Source organism: Sinohyriopsis cumingii, chromosome 4, assembly GCF_028554795.1.
Source record: "Sinohyriopsis cumingii isolate HCF-2022 chromosome 4, ASM2855479v2, whole genome shotgun sequence".
NCBI lineage: Eukaryota > Metazoa > Mollusca > Bivalvia > Unionida > Unionidae > Sinohyriopsis > Sinohyriopsis cumingii.
The window spans coordinates 71,459,609-71,474,639 of NC_142964.1; the positions used below are offsets into that span (position 1 = coordinate 71,459,609).

Below are 15,031 nucleotides of genomic sequence, written 5' to 3' on the forward strand. Positions count from 1 at the left end.
CACAACAGCTTAAAAACCCAGTTTAGTCCCCGGTCAATAAGAAAATAACGTGGCCAATAAAAATTCTTGCGCGTTTAACTCTCTCTTACGAAGAAAAAAGAAATTTAGATCTAATCGCAGGCGAATCCAATAGGTTGATTATCTTGTAAATTCATGCTGTTTAATTATCACCTGGAAAGAAAATTTACTGTGCTCTAGTAAATAGTCAATCGAATATTCTCAGCAAATAAATCCTGACGTGCCTGTACACATCTATTTAGTACATTTAACCCACCTTCAAAAGAACGCTTGGACTACCTTCCTCGCTCTCTCGAACAATTTATTGGTACCAAATACCGTCTATAATCCACGTGATTAACAAACATAATTTAGAGTAATATTAATAAACAGCTCCGTAGGCAAATTACATATACTAACAAAAATAGTTTCTAAAGGATTCTATAGTACTATACTAAAAGTCCGGTTTGGTTTACGAATAGATCTGTGAAGCATTTCCCACGAAACCGTCCTGTATACATGTATTTTCGTGTACCTTTATACACGAGCTCGAAGGGAAATTTCGAACTATCATAACTCTCGTGCATAAATCAAGCTAATTGGTGTAACAAATGTAAATTGACTGATCACTAACTACGAGCATAATATTGTATATTTTGGTGCACATCGAGTTTGGCATTTTATGCCAGATCTTTGTATGGTTTTTTTCTCTCTCTCTCATCTTCAATGCCATAAACCTTACATAATTAAATGGCATACTCTAAGAAAGATAGGTTTTACATGGGACTATAATAGGTCCAAAAGAGTCCGATTGCTTTACAAACATTAGTGAAGTGTGGAGGCAAATAAATCTTGAACAAACTAAGATAGCTAATCGACTTTTAATTCTTTTAAAACATTCTGAACTTCAAGATTAAACGGTCTATTTTCATACTATACTAACAGAAAAATTATTTCCATTTTGACTGGTTTATGATGCAGAGATTTGGAAACATTTCAAAAAATTAATAATAGCTATGGATATATTCTAATAGTTCAAACAACGCATGCGCTAAGGAAGCAAAATCCAAAAGGTCAGATGATATACCTTATCAGAAATGAAGCTCAAGGAAGGAAAGAAATGTCATGACGATGAAGTCCAGAAATTATTGTAGTAAAAAACATTTAATCGAACGTTAAAAACTTGAACACATCTCCAAGATTAGTTAATCTTTGCTGAAATTATTCTTAATTTTACAGAAGAGCTTTTCTAAATCAGATAAATTATTTTAGAAACCCCGTGGTATATAAATTACAAATCTTGAAGGGAGAGAATATCTGTAGAATAATTGTCGTGTTTGAGTTATCTCTATGCGACAAGATATTTGATGTCTTCATGATTTAGAAAATTTTGAAAACTAACAAAATTAATGGCAAACATATGATCTAATAAAATGAAGAAGAAAACATGATTCAGCTCTCAACAGATGGGAGCAGGAAGAAAACATATTCTGTCACTAAACACCAACTACATGCGTTGTAAAGACTGTGCAAATGTAATGATATCTAAATGGTATTATAGTAGAACAGATAAGAAAAACTGAGCAAGGACAAATTATCTGTGAAAGTAGAAAAACTAGGTACTCTATACCGTAGAGGTGTGAAGTAAATGATATACTGGTTTACCGCGATATTATTGATCATTTTCACTGTTCCGATACTCAGGTAGCTTACGTCAGGAAGGAACGTACGGAAACTCCTGAGTGATCTTATTTCGAATTTATTTATATAGTCAGTAAATTTGTATTTTTCATGACAAAATATTTAAAACATTATTCTCATCATTTTTGCAAAACAATTGTACTGTCATAAATTAATTGTCAGTATTGCCATTACAATTATACTTTTTATGATCATTTAATAACTTTGTGGCTAAATGGGATGTTGTGAAAGATATTCGGGCTGAATGCACTATTTGCAAAATTTTCGGACTAAATCAACAAATTAGAACATGTAATTTTTAGTTATATATTATCGTACACTAATGTTTTAAGTGCATGTATTTCATTTTTAGGCTGTGAATCATCCTAAGAGTTTCAGGAAAGCGGTTATTTTCTATTTGAAGTTTACGATATTTCCCAAGTCAACTAAATATTTTGTCGTTTCTTGAGAAGTGTGTTTTATGTTTGCTGGTCCTCTATGGTATATTCAAAGCTAGCAACCATTGCATAGAAGAAAGCATATTTAATTACTTAGATGAAGCAGTAGAATATGGATATCTTTAACATCCTGAATAAAAATTACAAGAACGCAATAGATTATGCAACCAAGCATTTAATATATTAGATGCAAAACGACGTTACAGATGATAAAGCCTCATGTTGCTTTTCGTAGTGATTCTGAGAGTATGTTTCGCCTAATAAGCACCATTAATCAAGCCATAAGTAGGTCATGGGTAATAAAAACATTAGAACACATACCAGCAGTATTTCGCTTTTAGTGTAAATGAACTTACAAGGAGTGTGAGTCAGTAGTTTGTAGAAGACGGGGCTGTATAGCTACAGTGTATTAATATCTAGATCAAGTACATAAACAATTATATATATATATATATATATATATATATATATATATATATATATATATATATATATATATATATATATATATATATATATATATATATATATATATATATATATATATATATATATGGAGAGAGAGAGCGAAAGAAAGGGAGAGAGATATATAGGTAGGTAGGTGGATAGATAGATAGATTCAAGAAAAACAATAAAGATCTTTTTGTTAAAAGAACGATAATGTTTATTGTTATATAGTTATCGGATTATTGGTCACTCACTAGATGAACTTGCACAAAAGTCCTAATTCACAGAAAGAATAAAGCATTAACTTATCTGAAGGCATGAACATTGAATCTAGACATCTGAGAAACAATATTACTCCACACGACTATATGAATTCATTTGAGAGATATAATAACACCATAAATCGAAAACCTTTATTTAAAAATTGCCGGATCAGCAATCGTTAAAATCATGTTGAGAACTGTATACATCTTGAAGGCCAAACGCAGGAATGATTACAAAGAAGACCTCTCTCAGATAACTAAGAATGCCATCTTCAGAAAACTAAAGGAAAATGTAAGAAAGAAAACCTATGCTTTAAACTTCAAAAGGATATTTCATTTACGAGTAAACAAATTTTCAAAAATATAGATGATGATATTGTATTTGTTAGTTGATACATCAAGAAAATAGAATTATCCAATCTAATTTATGTTGGTTTTTCAGTGATAGAATTAAGTAGGTTCCTGATGTATGACGCTGGCTTGAACAAGGAAAAGAACCAATATGGTAACAAAATGAAAAACTACTTTCATAATGATATGCTACAAAAAATACAGTTTTACGAAACAAGAAATATATATATATATATATATATATATATATATATATATATATATATATATATATATATATATATATATATATATATATATATATATATATATATATATATATATATATATATATATATATATATATATATATATATATATATATATATACATATAGATATATATATATATATATATATATATATATATATATATATATATATATATATATATATATATATATATATATATATATATATATATATATACATATATATATATATATATATATATACATATATATATACATATATATACATATATATATAGATACATATATATATATATATATACATATATATATATATATATATATATATATATATATATATATATATATATATATATATATATATATATATATATATATATATATATATATATATATATATATATATATATATATATATACATATATATATACATATATATATATATGCAACAATATCAGCTAATAAGAAACTTGTTGGAATTTTAAAACTGAGGTGAATGTCATGCCAATACAAGAATTGTTTGGCGTAAGAAGTAAGATATATGCTTGAAATCTGGCCAAAAAAAAAATAGATGAATAGTATGTGATGGTATGAGGAAAACTGATATTAAACGAATCACAATTTATATATGTACAAGATTGCTTGATCAGTAAAGTTATAAACCATCAAGATTTATTTTAATTAAATTACAAGATATATGCCATAGTAAATAAGATTACTCTTTCACAATGTGATGCTGCTCTTCTTTAGTTTATACCACGAACCTTGAATTATATCTAGTTACTCTCCTTTCACTTTGTAATCAAAGGAAGGATAACCCAGCTTCATTCAAAGTTTATTTCTTCTCCTTTTCCAAAGTTTCAACAACTATATCGATAGTAATGTCTGAGGCTACATGATTTCATTACAAAAATTTCCATAGACTTCTCATCTGTTGAGTACACACCTTCTATAAATCTATCATTTTTATGTGGACAGAATTATGCCTTTGAACTAAAATCCGTAAATAATCCACATTGCCTACCGCTGAATGAAAGCTTTGTCAAGTTGCTTTCTTAGTACATTACCTAAGTTCTCATAATCGTCAATAACAAGCATCTTATTAGTTTGCTGGTAGTACAAATACGTAATTTTGGGAATTTGTCCGATTCATCACAAAGATCTTCGTAGCAAAATATTCGTTGTGTATGAAAAGCCATCTTCATTTGTAAGTCTTCTGTACGTGACGATTGGAAAGATAATGTCAATTAAATAAAATAAAACAACTGTCTCAATCAAAACTATTTCAACGGTGTTATGTGGTCTTTGCGCAATGTATAACGCCACATATAATCATATTATCATATTATTGAGTAAGTTTAGGCACCTGTATTAACTGTTTAATCACGACTGTTTCGCATGTCCAGAGAAGAGAAAATATTAATTGGCTGTTGTGAATATTATCCGCACATCAGAAACAAAATGAATACACATTTTGTGGCATATATGTTGTCTTTTCTATTTATTTGTAGGAAAAATATTTGTAAAAAATTAGCTAATTTATGTTGTGTTATATGGATTCTTTAGTCACGCGTGCCAGCTACATAGTGGTTACTATAACATTGTTGACACTAACTGTGCTAATATGAGTGCATGTTTCCAGTTAACCTCAGACAAAATGTATTTGCTTTTGAAAAATGCTGATAAATCAAATATCCCTTTAAGTACTTCACGTCAATAAGATTTTCTGTCCTTTAAAACGTATTCTAAATGAATCAAATGTTACATTTGTTAAGGTCGTATTGGCAGATATATTAGTAATTCTCTCTCATTTAATTTAATCATGAAAAGAAATTTCATTTTGCACTTATCGATTTCATAAATGGCCAATATCTCAATAGTAGCTCAGAAGTAACCGCACCTGATTGGATACAAATATACTCCAATTCATAATTTTGATTTGCATCTTCTATCACTTCCAATGATTTTACGAACGTAATAATTAATCACAAATCGTGAATACGAATGAAAGGCAATGAACTGCCAGGATCGGAAAAGTGAGAAGGTCTAAGTTTCTTTAAGTGAACACTAAGGTGGACAGCTTATGTACCACTATTTTGACATTAGCTGCTGCTGCTCGTTACTCAGATTTTCATTGATTAAAATTTGCTTTATTTTATTTGTTTTCACAAATGTTGATAGCTAGAAGTCTTTATACGTCATGAAAATGTCACAATCATCAGCTGTTAAAGAAACAACATTACTACCATTGGAAACGTTTATGCCCTTAATCAGCAATATTTCAATATTGTTGTCATTTCAGTTAATACAATATCCTCGCACATTTACATCGAACGATAATAACACGATACGTACGTAGTACGACAAAAACAGTTTCTCGTTTCTATTTACCTAGGTTGCAAAATTAAACAAAAAGTAATATATCTTAAGGTATTCAGCAATACAATGAATATATGGGCTCTGATTTAGTTCATGTTGTCTGTACGTCATGTTCTCCATATATTTGCTTGATCATAAGTTGTTCTGCTTTTGTGGTTATGTCATCAATTGCTAATGACTAATTTGGCTGTACGTTTATTTTCCAACCTCTCACACCAGCTCTAATGGCATTAGTAATCTTCCAATGCCTTCATCATTATCTTTCTTCTCATCTTCTTAAAGTCTTAGCCTATTTGTAATTTCCTCACCATTATCCTTCTTCCCATCGGTTAATTTTCCATCAGCTGTTCAAGATCTGATAGTAATATACTATATTTTTAAGAGACTTCTCGATTTCCTCCAAGTCAGTCTTTAATGATATTATTTCTGCATTTAGCCCCTCTTCACTTGGCTGCAATCACAGCTGTACATTTTCCTATAGATATCATGTTTAATTCCGCTCTAAACGTTTGCAACCAGTATATAGAGCAATTAAGCTTTATTTTGTTTTTTGGAAGATATTTTAGCAGGTTTCGCCTTAAATATTTATTTTATTAAGAAGTTTCTATTTTAATTTTTGATAGATAGCACATTGCTCTATGTCGATCACTACACCAGCTATCTAGTAGTAAATGTATGGCCTATTTTAACTCATCTAGGAAATTCTTGGATGAAGGTTTGCTCTCAGTAGCGATAATAGCCGGAATATATGGAATTTTAAACATTCCTGTGCATAGTTTCCACATCTTTGTTGAAATTCCTTATGCTGTGATTCAGGAACTTTAAACTTTTCTTCGGGTATACTTTTCGCACCATCCAGTTATTTAGTAACGAAATTAAAGGTATCCTAAACAGTTGATTTTAGAGTTCAGGTAAAGTTAATTTCAAATTATGTTCAGCTTATATTTAAGTTATTTTCAACTTACCTTCAAGCTACATATATGACATTTTTCAAGGTGTCCTCAAGTTATTTTCCAGTTACAAATAATTTCAATAGTATTACTGACTTTCTAATTCAATTACGTCCTTGTTTTTTAGAAATTTATTGATTTACTGTTTAAATTAATGAATATACAAGTCGTCAATTTAAGCTAGTAATTAATACCGAAATCAAAAACTTAAAGACAAATACTAACTAAAGAACCTAATTCCGTTTGTTGTTAAGTAGTATTCTTTCAACTCCTTTTTAATTCTTTTCATTATAAAAGTGAAAGAAAGTTCCCATTAAAGATAATATTCATTGAATCATTTTATATGACAATGACTTTTTAGAATTTGCTATATATCTATGTAATGTCTTGATTGTTTTGGATCCATTTCTGACACTCTTAATCGGTTATGTGTTTACCTGTTATTTCTTTGTATGTTCCATGCACTCTAACAATTTTAATTCTCGCTTGTATACTTTTGTTTTTCTGTTTCAAAATATTGCTGATGATTGTATCTTGTTTAGATTCGAAGATATCTAATTCTTTTTCAAGCTGATTGTGATGAGTTTAAAACGGTAAAATGGCGGAATACGAATATGATCACTTGGATCAGGTACCTACCCCTCAACCTCGTCCTGATAATTCTCCTCATCGTAAACCAGCAGGTGGAAAACCTAAGGCCCCTGCATCAACAGTACAACAAATATTATTCGATCCATACTCAGCAGATGTCATACACATAACGTACAGTTATGTGATAAAGAGTACATAATCAACAAACTTCATTTTAAACTTATAAAAACAAATTGTGTTTTCAGGAACAGTTCGGTAACAATAATATTCCATTTTCTCCAAAGGGTAACCCAAACAAAGTATTATCATTTAACAACATATCTAATAAAGCAGGATGTTCGTTTCGACAATCAAAAGACTAGAAACGAAGACGATATCTATGGAATAAGTAATAAATCGTTCACAGAGAAATGACGATATTTCAAAATAGAGTCACTACAGCAAACATATTACAGTCTTTAAAAAAGATAACAAAAATGCACGAAAATATAAGTAAGGGTAATACTGATTCCACAATTTGTAATTATCGCTTCAAGAAAGAAATCAAAATATGTTAGTGTTAAAGAAAATAGGTCAGCTAACAAATAAAACTTAAATGCGGCATTACAATGATATGAAAGCAAAGGAGAAAAATGGTAATCTATTTGACAGATAGGGAAAATAACTGTAGGGAAAATATTATTAAATTGCTTCAAAAATTAAATTATAATTACCAGTCGTGGAATGGTTAAAACTGCTATTCAAAGAAAATGGTGTAAATTTACTTCCTTTTGGCAGTTAAGGAATTACAGCAACAACTCTAACCATATCAAATTTGGTAAATGGATTTACCATAAGAAGCAGTCACAGTAGTGGTGGTCGGGATGAGCGGATGCATTGAATAATAAATTGATAAAGGTATGGCAATATTATTCAACAGCAGCGTTGCCTGATATAACTGGTACTGTAATAAGCTGGTTTTGAACATTAGCCTTGACATAAGAGCAGATAACACAACTTTGGCGATTCTTGCATTAATTAACTTGTTCTCTGCATTTGTATTAATGAATTTATTTGTATTGGCAAAAATGATTAAATACGAACTGTACCAGTTCATGCAGGCGTAGACATAATAAGAAATATTTGTTGTTATGTTTCATGATCTGTAACATTATTAACATCTGTTGTCTGCCATGTGGGGAATTATTTTAATGTTGTTGCATTCTTTATGACGTGGGTATTTACAGTACGGTGTGTTCCTAGTTTCAATGAATCGGCTGACTTTTGTAAATTATTATTATTATAATCTGCTATGCTAGATTTCACCAGCTATTATCAGATATGAAAAATTGCCTTCGCATAAAACTGTATATTATAGTCTAACTTTTAAACTTAAATATCCTGTTGAAATTCTGCTGCAATGTTTTCATCTGAGGTACGAACTTTCTCATCGAAAACAGCGATTCAAATAATTTTACAGTGACTGGAATAATAGAAATAGACTTTCTAATACTTGTTTTAGTTTTACTTGAGCACCTAAAATAGAAATCAGATATAAATAGAATACTAACGTGTTTACCTGTAAGAAATAAATAGTTCCATCCCATTATCTTCCTTTTATTGATTTTGTTTCAGACTTATATTGCTAAGGACCACCATCCACATTCTCCTTTTTCATATCTTTCCTGGCCACATGTCTTATCAATTGTCCTGTCCCTCTCTATTGTGGAATAGGTTTTTGACACATTACCAACAAATATTATTTAATGTTAAATATTTATATTCACGACGTAAAAAGTTATCACAAGGTAATTAAAATTTATTTAGATTTATAATGTTGTTTGCTCAATTAAATGCTTTATAGCATAGTAATGGTATATATCATTACCATTTTCGCATATGAAAGTGTCTCTGAAGAACCAATGCATTTATATTGCTCACTCTGCTATAATGTTATATGCTAAATGCGAATTAAAAGTTGGCATATTTTGGTGTCGCAATCCGTACTGCCCATTTTAATCGATTTTGACAAAACTTCACATCACATTGTGCGCTATGGCTATTAAATGAACTTCAAATTTTAAAGTGACGATATTGAATATGTACAACGTTTCGCATGTAAAATATGCATTTCCTATGTACTATATTCAAATTTATTTGATATACTAACTTCTATGGCCATAGATAAAGTTTATTGTTAAACCGTGTTGCGTGACAAGGGTTAAGTGCACTACTTGCATGTTTTCTAAACCTGATTTTCATTATTTATTTATACAAAATTTGTCTTAGTTTCCTTTCAAAGTAACATTTAAAAAATTGGGAGATATGCGCTAACATGGTATTCGATGATAATTATATATTAGGGGAGTGTTGGTAGCCATGTTACAAAATCTATAGTGACCACTATTGAGCCAGGTTTCTCTCATAAAACATTTACTAACAGTGGCTCAGTTTTTCCTCATAACAATTATACGACCACTGAGCCAGTAGCTACGATCTTGAACTTTTGGATTTCTAAGAGTGAAGTTTTCTTTCATTAAAAAATAAACTTAACGATCAGTGAGCCAAATGTTACGCTCGTAAAAATTGTATGAACATTGAGTTTTACGACTATTGAACTAGATGTTTGGCTCATAACTCTTTGATTATCACTAAGCCAGCTACATGGGAAGATTAAAGAGCCAGCGTTTATCTCAAAAAAGAAATTCTTGCTACTGTGCCATAACGAAAGTTTCTGTAAGGGGTATGGGTGGGCGGGCCAGCGACTTTGGTTTAGTTTAGTAAAATTTGAGGACCTGGGCTGATGGTCAGATGCTAGCGGTTAAAGTCAATGCTTAGATGTTTACGGCAAAAAGTCAAGTGAGCTAGTACTAAGACTTTATATAATGTACTATTGAATGAAGTCTTGTAGTTACGAGACCTAGGTCGCTTTTGGTATACTGAGAAATAACCTTTGTTTTGATCCGTACTTAGTGACTTTCCCGAGGAAATAAAGGCTCCCAAAACTCGCTTATTTGGAGTAAGTATATTCCGCATATTTACAAACATGTCAATCACCAGAATTATATATATTTTAAAATGTGAGGAGAAACATGTGATTGCACCGTAATACGTATAATGCACAAATAAAAGAATGCATACAATCAGGATTTTATCATTTTGTTCGTAAGCTTTTTTCGCGAAAAGTGTTAAAATACCAAATGTAGTACTGTATTCAAACATTAAATTATATCCGTTGTTCGCAATGGATCAGGAATAATATTCAGTACAGCATAAGACTGACCAATACGTGATATCTTATTTCACCTTCTTTGATACAGTTAGGTAAATTAATTCCACCTACTCGACCAATTATAATTCACACATAGAATAAACTAACAACCCCTTTCTAGCGTAAAACTGGTTTGAAACTTCAACCCTTAAATCTGCCACAAAGACCTAAGGCAAGAATAAATTTCAGAGCAAAATGAGACAGATATACGGGACACTCACGCAGATATAAACATGCACTACTGTAGTATTGATCGTTAACACATGATATTTCTAAGACTCAAAAAACCTCCGCCATGAACAATTGAATATATGCAATAATAAACATTATCCTTGCATATATCTCCAATGATGTATTCATAATTATCGACATGGCAGATTGATGCTGAAAATGAGTAATCATTAAATTTTTAGAGTCGAATGCCCTCCCGAAATATTCGAAGTCAAACACAGGCAGAATATCGTTTGTGGGAGAAATATGTTGATACCATAAAAGTAAATTGGACTTTTCACTTGTTTTATATGATGGAGTCGGTTAATATGACACACAAAAACTGTTTCAACTTGAGTTCTTGGTAAAGAAATAATATTAAATAATATGATGTCACTGTAACGTTTCTGACACACGTTCATTACTTCCACCAGTTTCGCTGAACATTTGCTTTATTGTTTATGTAATAATATTTTGATCAATCAAAGAATTTCTGTTCACACTGTACATTTGCAGACGCTCGTGAATGACACGTGCAGAAGGTTGGTAAATCTGAGCACCGTTTCCATGCACATAGTAATGTGTATTAGCTGTGCTAGTGGATGAATACACGTATCCTCTCTGCGGACTTCTTTTATTCGATCCACACGCTTTCAGATCCTTTATCCATTTTATGTTTGCGTTAAATAGCAGGAAAACAAAAGGATTTGTCGCTGAATTTGACGGTGCTAAACCAGCTAGAACGGAAACCAACTCATTTGAGATTAAACAAAAGTCACCGTAAGACATGATCATCTCCGCAATGAAATAGGGCAAGCTGCAGACAATAAATACACAGATTATAACAAAGGTCATTTTCAGGGTTTTTATTTTGGCCCTTGGAAGTGAACTGGAGGGTGTACTCTGCAGATGAACCTTTCCAGATTTTAAACTAGTTCGTCGGTTACGAGACCCTTCGTTTGCTTTCCTTGCTATCTTAATGAATATTCTTGTGTAGCAGACCACTAGAATTACCAGTGGAATGAAAAAGACAACTATGGCAATAAAGGTCAAGAACGCTTGTCGATATGACAAGGACAAATCACGAAAAATGTTTTCGCAGACTGTTACACCTTTTTTGTTGATGTTTGTATGGAACAGGAAGAACATTGGAACAGACAATAAGGCCGCACAACACCATCCGGCTCCCGCCATCTTCCAGACCTGTAAAATACGAATAGATAGATTTACGTTGATAAAACATGTAAAAATATGTGAATTGATGGATTCATCTATAATCTGTATGTAATGGCTTAAATGTCACGGCAATTTAACTATTCAATAACTAAAAATACTAAGCGGGCTTACAGTTTTAGGTTTAATTTTCCCAATATATTCAAAAACATAGAGTAAAGATAAATACATATAATGTTGCTTGTTACCACATATTCCAGGTGACATCTTTTAGGTTGTAAAAGTTTTATTTTTTAAATATAATCACGTGGTTTCAAATACGGATTGGAATTTGAGCATTTTTTTTTTCTTCTTAAATTTTGTATAGCCAGTTAGTATGTGTTTTGGGCTTATGCTTTTTTATTGGATTGCTTGCTTTTATGTTTAACGGCACATCAACACATGAAAGTCCGTATCGCGCCTGGGCAATTAGAGCATTTGACCCGGCCCTGAGGCACACCACTTTGGCTAAGCCGGACCTTTTTGTCTAGGATTTTGGACCCGGATCCTTCTGGTCGTACGTTTGGCACGCTAATTAGGATGTGCCACAAATTAATAAACTTTAATACAGCGAAGAACTAGCAGGCAATTACCTCTTTGATACACTAAAAAACAACCAAAATATCATTTAACTGAGTAATTATTTTCAAACCAGCAAGATATGATTGTTTTACATATTAATAGCATGTTCAACAACTTTTATTTGTATAGTATCCGTTAATTTTCGGGGTGGTGTGTGAATAATTGATTTTAATGTTTGCACTGAGCTGAAATGTTACTGTAAAACGAAATATGTCAAAGAATCGTAGTGTTGGTCATAAGCAAACCTTGCAACTTGAGGTATTGAGATCTGCCACTATTATTGTCAAGAGCAAACATGTAGATTATACGGAGATAAATTAATTTTGTACGTGAACAAAATTTTATCAAATTTGTACGTGGAGATGCTGGCATTAGTATATCGAGCCAATTAATCTGATAAGTTTTCTTTGGACACATAAGCAGGTCTAGTTTTTGGACTCGTAAGCCGGTCTAGCTTTTTCTCGGTTAAACTGAACTCAACAGAAGGTCTAACTTTTCTCGGTCTTAGTGGACTGATAAGTATGTCTAGGTTTTTCTCGGTCGTAATGGACTCAAAAAGAAGTCTACATTTTTCTCGGTCTAAGTGGACTCAAAAGAAGACCTATGTTTCCTCATAAGTAGATGTAAGTTTTTCTCGGTCTTAGCGAACTCATAAGTAGATGTAAGTTTCTCTCGGTCTTAGTGAACTCATAAAAAGATCGAGGTTTTTCTCGGTCTTATTGGACTCGTAACTAGATGTAGGTTTTTCTCGGTCTCAGCCAACTCATAAGTAGATGCAAGTTTTTCTCGGTCTTAGCGAACTCATAAGTAGACGTAAGTTTTTCTCGGTCTTAGTGAAATCATAAAAGATCTAGGTTTTTCTCGGTCTTATTGGACACATAAACAAGTCTAACTTTTTCTCGGTCTTAGTGAATTCATACGCAGTAAAGCATTTCCCCGGTCACAGTGGACTTGTAAGCTGTCTAGCTTTTTCTAGGTCTTAGTGGAAACATACACAGGTCCAGCTTTTTCTCGGCCTGTGTGAGCTCGCAAGCTGTCTAGCTTTTTTACGGTCTCATAGAAACTAGCATGTCTCATGTTTGTCAGTACCTTCGAATATAATCGTCGGTAAATGTATGTTTATTCTCATGTAACGGTCAAGGTATCCTATTATTTTATAAAATTCTAGACATCTAGAAGAAATGTTACAAACAGTTGCGTGAAATATTATACAACAGGACACTTAGTTCATTCACCTTGATTCCAAACTAACCCTATCTTTAGTAAAACAAAAATAATCGTCGTAAGCAAGATTTCATAGCTTAACATCGGTTTCCGGTGCTATAAATTATGTGTAGGCTGCCTATTATGCCTTCGATAGTTTTCACGCCTTTCTATGAAAACATCATCTTCAAAAAATGCGTTGTTTATGAAGATCTACAAAATGTGAAAATCTAACCTTCTTCATGCCAAACATTTTGTTATTAATAATTCTGTAATACAAGTGTAAATTTAGAAATTTCCACTTTGTGAAAAATGCACATATAATTAGATTGTATTGTGCTAAATGCATTAATATCCGGAATTGAAGATCAAGAAATATAATTTAAAGGTCAATCAACACATACATTTACCAACGGAAATGTCTCTTCAGGAAATTATGAAGTCGGTGTCGCTCTGCAAAGTACACACAGTTTGTGCATACATTAAATTTGACACACACAAAAATTCCTAAACTGGAATAAATACTCAAGATAATATAACAATTATTTTGAATATAAAGCACACTTATTAACATACTAGATATTTAAAAGTTCAAAAATATTTATTATTGAATGATATACGGTAACTGGTCATTTGATGAAAATTAAATATATGTAATGCAATCCAAAGACACATTCTTTGAGACTTAGTGCTCACTTGAAGGGAGTAGTTTTTTTTAAATAAGTGACCACATCATTTTGATTTCATATGGAAAAAGAAAGCGGTGTTTTGGATACTTCCTATGTCACGAGTCAAGAGCTTAAGCTAACATAATGCACGTTTAAGATCAAATTTGACGTTGCACTTCTTGTCTACGAAGTTTAAGTAGATTTGAAAGAACAAGGTACCGTATGTACTCCTTTATAAGACGAGTGAAACTGCAAGCAACAAAGATCATGATCTGCAGCAACATAATGTGCCTGCAGGTCAGGGTCTATGTTGTTTGTTCTACTGATTACCCCTAACACATTGCATAAACCCAGGTCTAGCGCGCATTATGCATTTTGCAGTTGAGCTCGTCTTACAAGCGAGTACAGTCGGTGTACATGGATTTCACTCGATAGTAAATAACAGTGCACAAGGTACAGAATATGTATGGAGCTAATTTCTTTCAAATAGCAATACCCAGCATGCATATTTGCAAGGCATTTTTCTTCTCCTGGGATCC

General features: G+C 31.7%; 1 protein-coding gene across 1 annotated transcript in view; it reads right to left on the bottom strand.

Annotated features, from left to right (window-relative positions):
- Positions 1 to 3,906: 3,906 nt before the first annotated feature.
- Positions 3,907 to 15,031, bottom strand: part of LOC149801430 (arg8-vasotocin receptor-like) — a 50,803-nt gene continuing 39,678 nt past the window's right edge. The window contains exon 2 of the mRNA XM_089955557.1: positions 3,907 to 12,030. Coding sequence (XP_089811683.1) covers positions 11,287 to 12,030 — 744 coding nt within the window. The 3' untranslated portion in view covers positions 3,907 to 11,286. The remainder of the gene's footprint in view (positions 12,031 to 15,031) is intronic.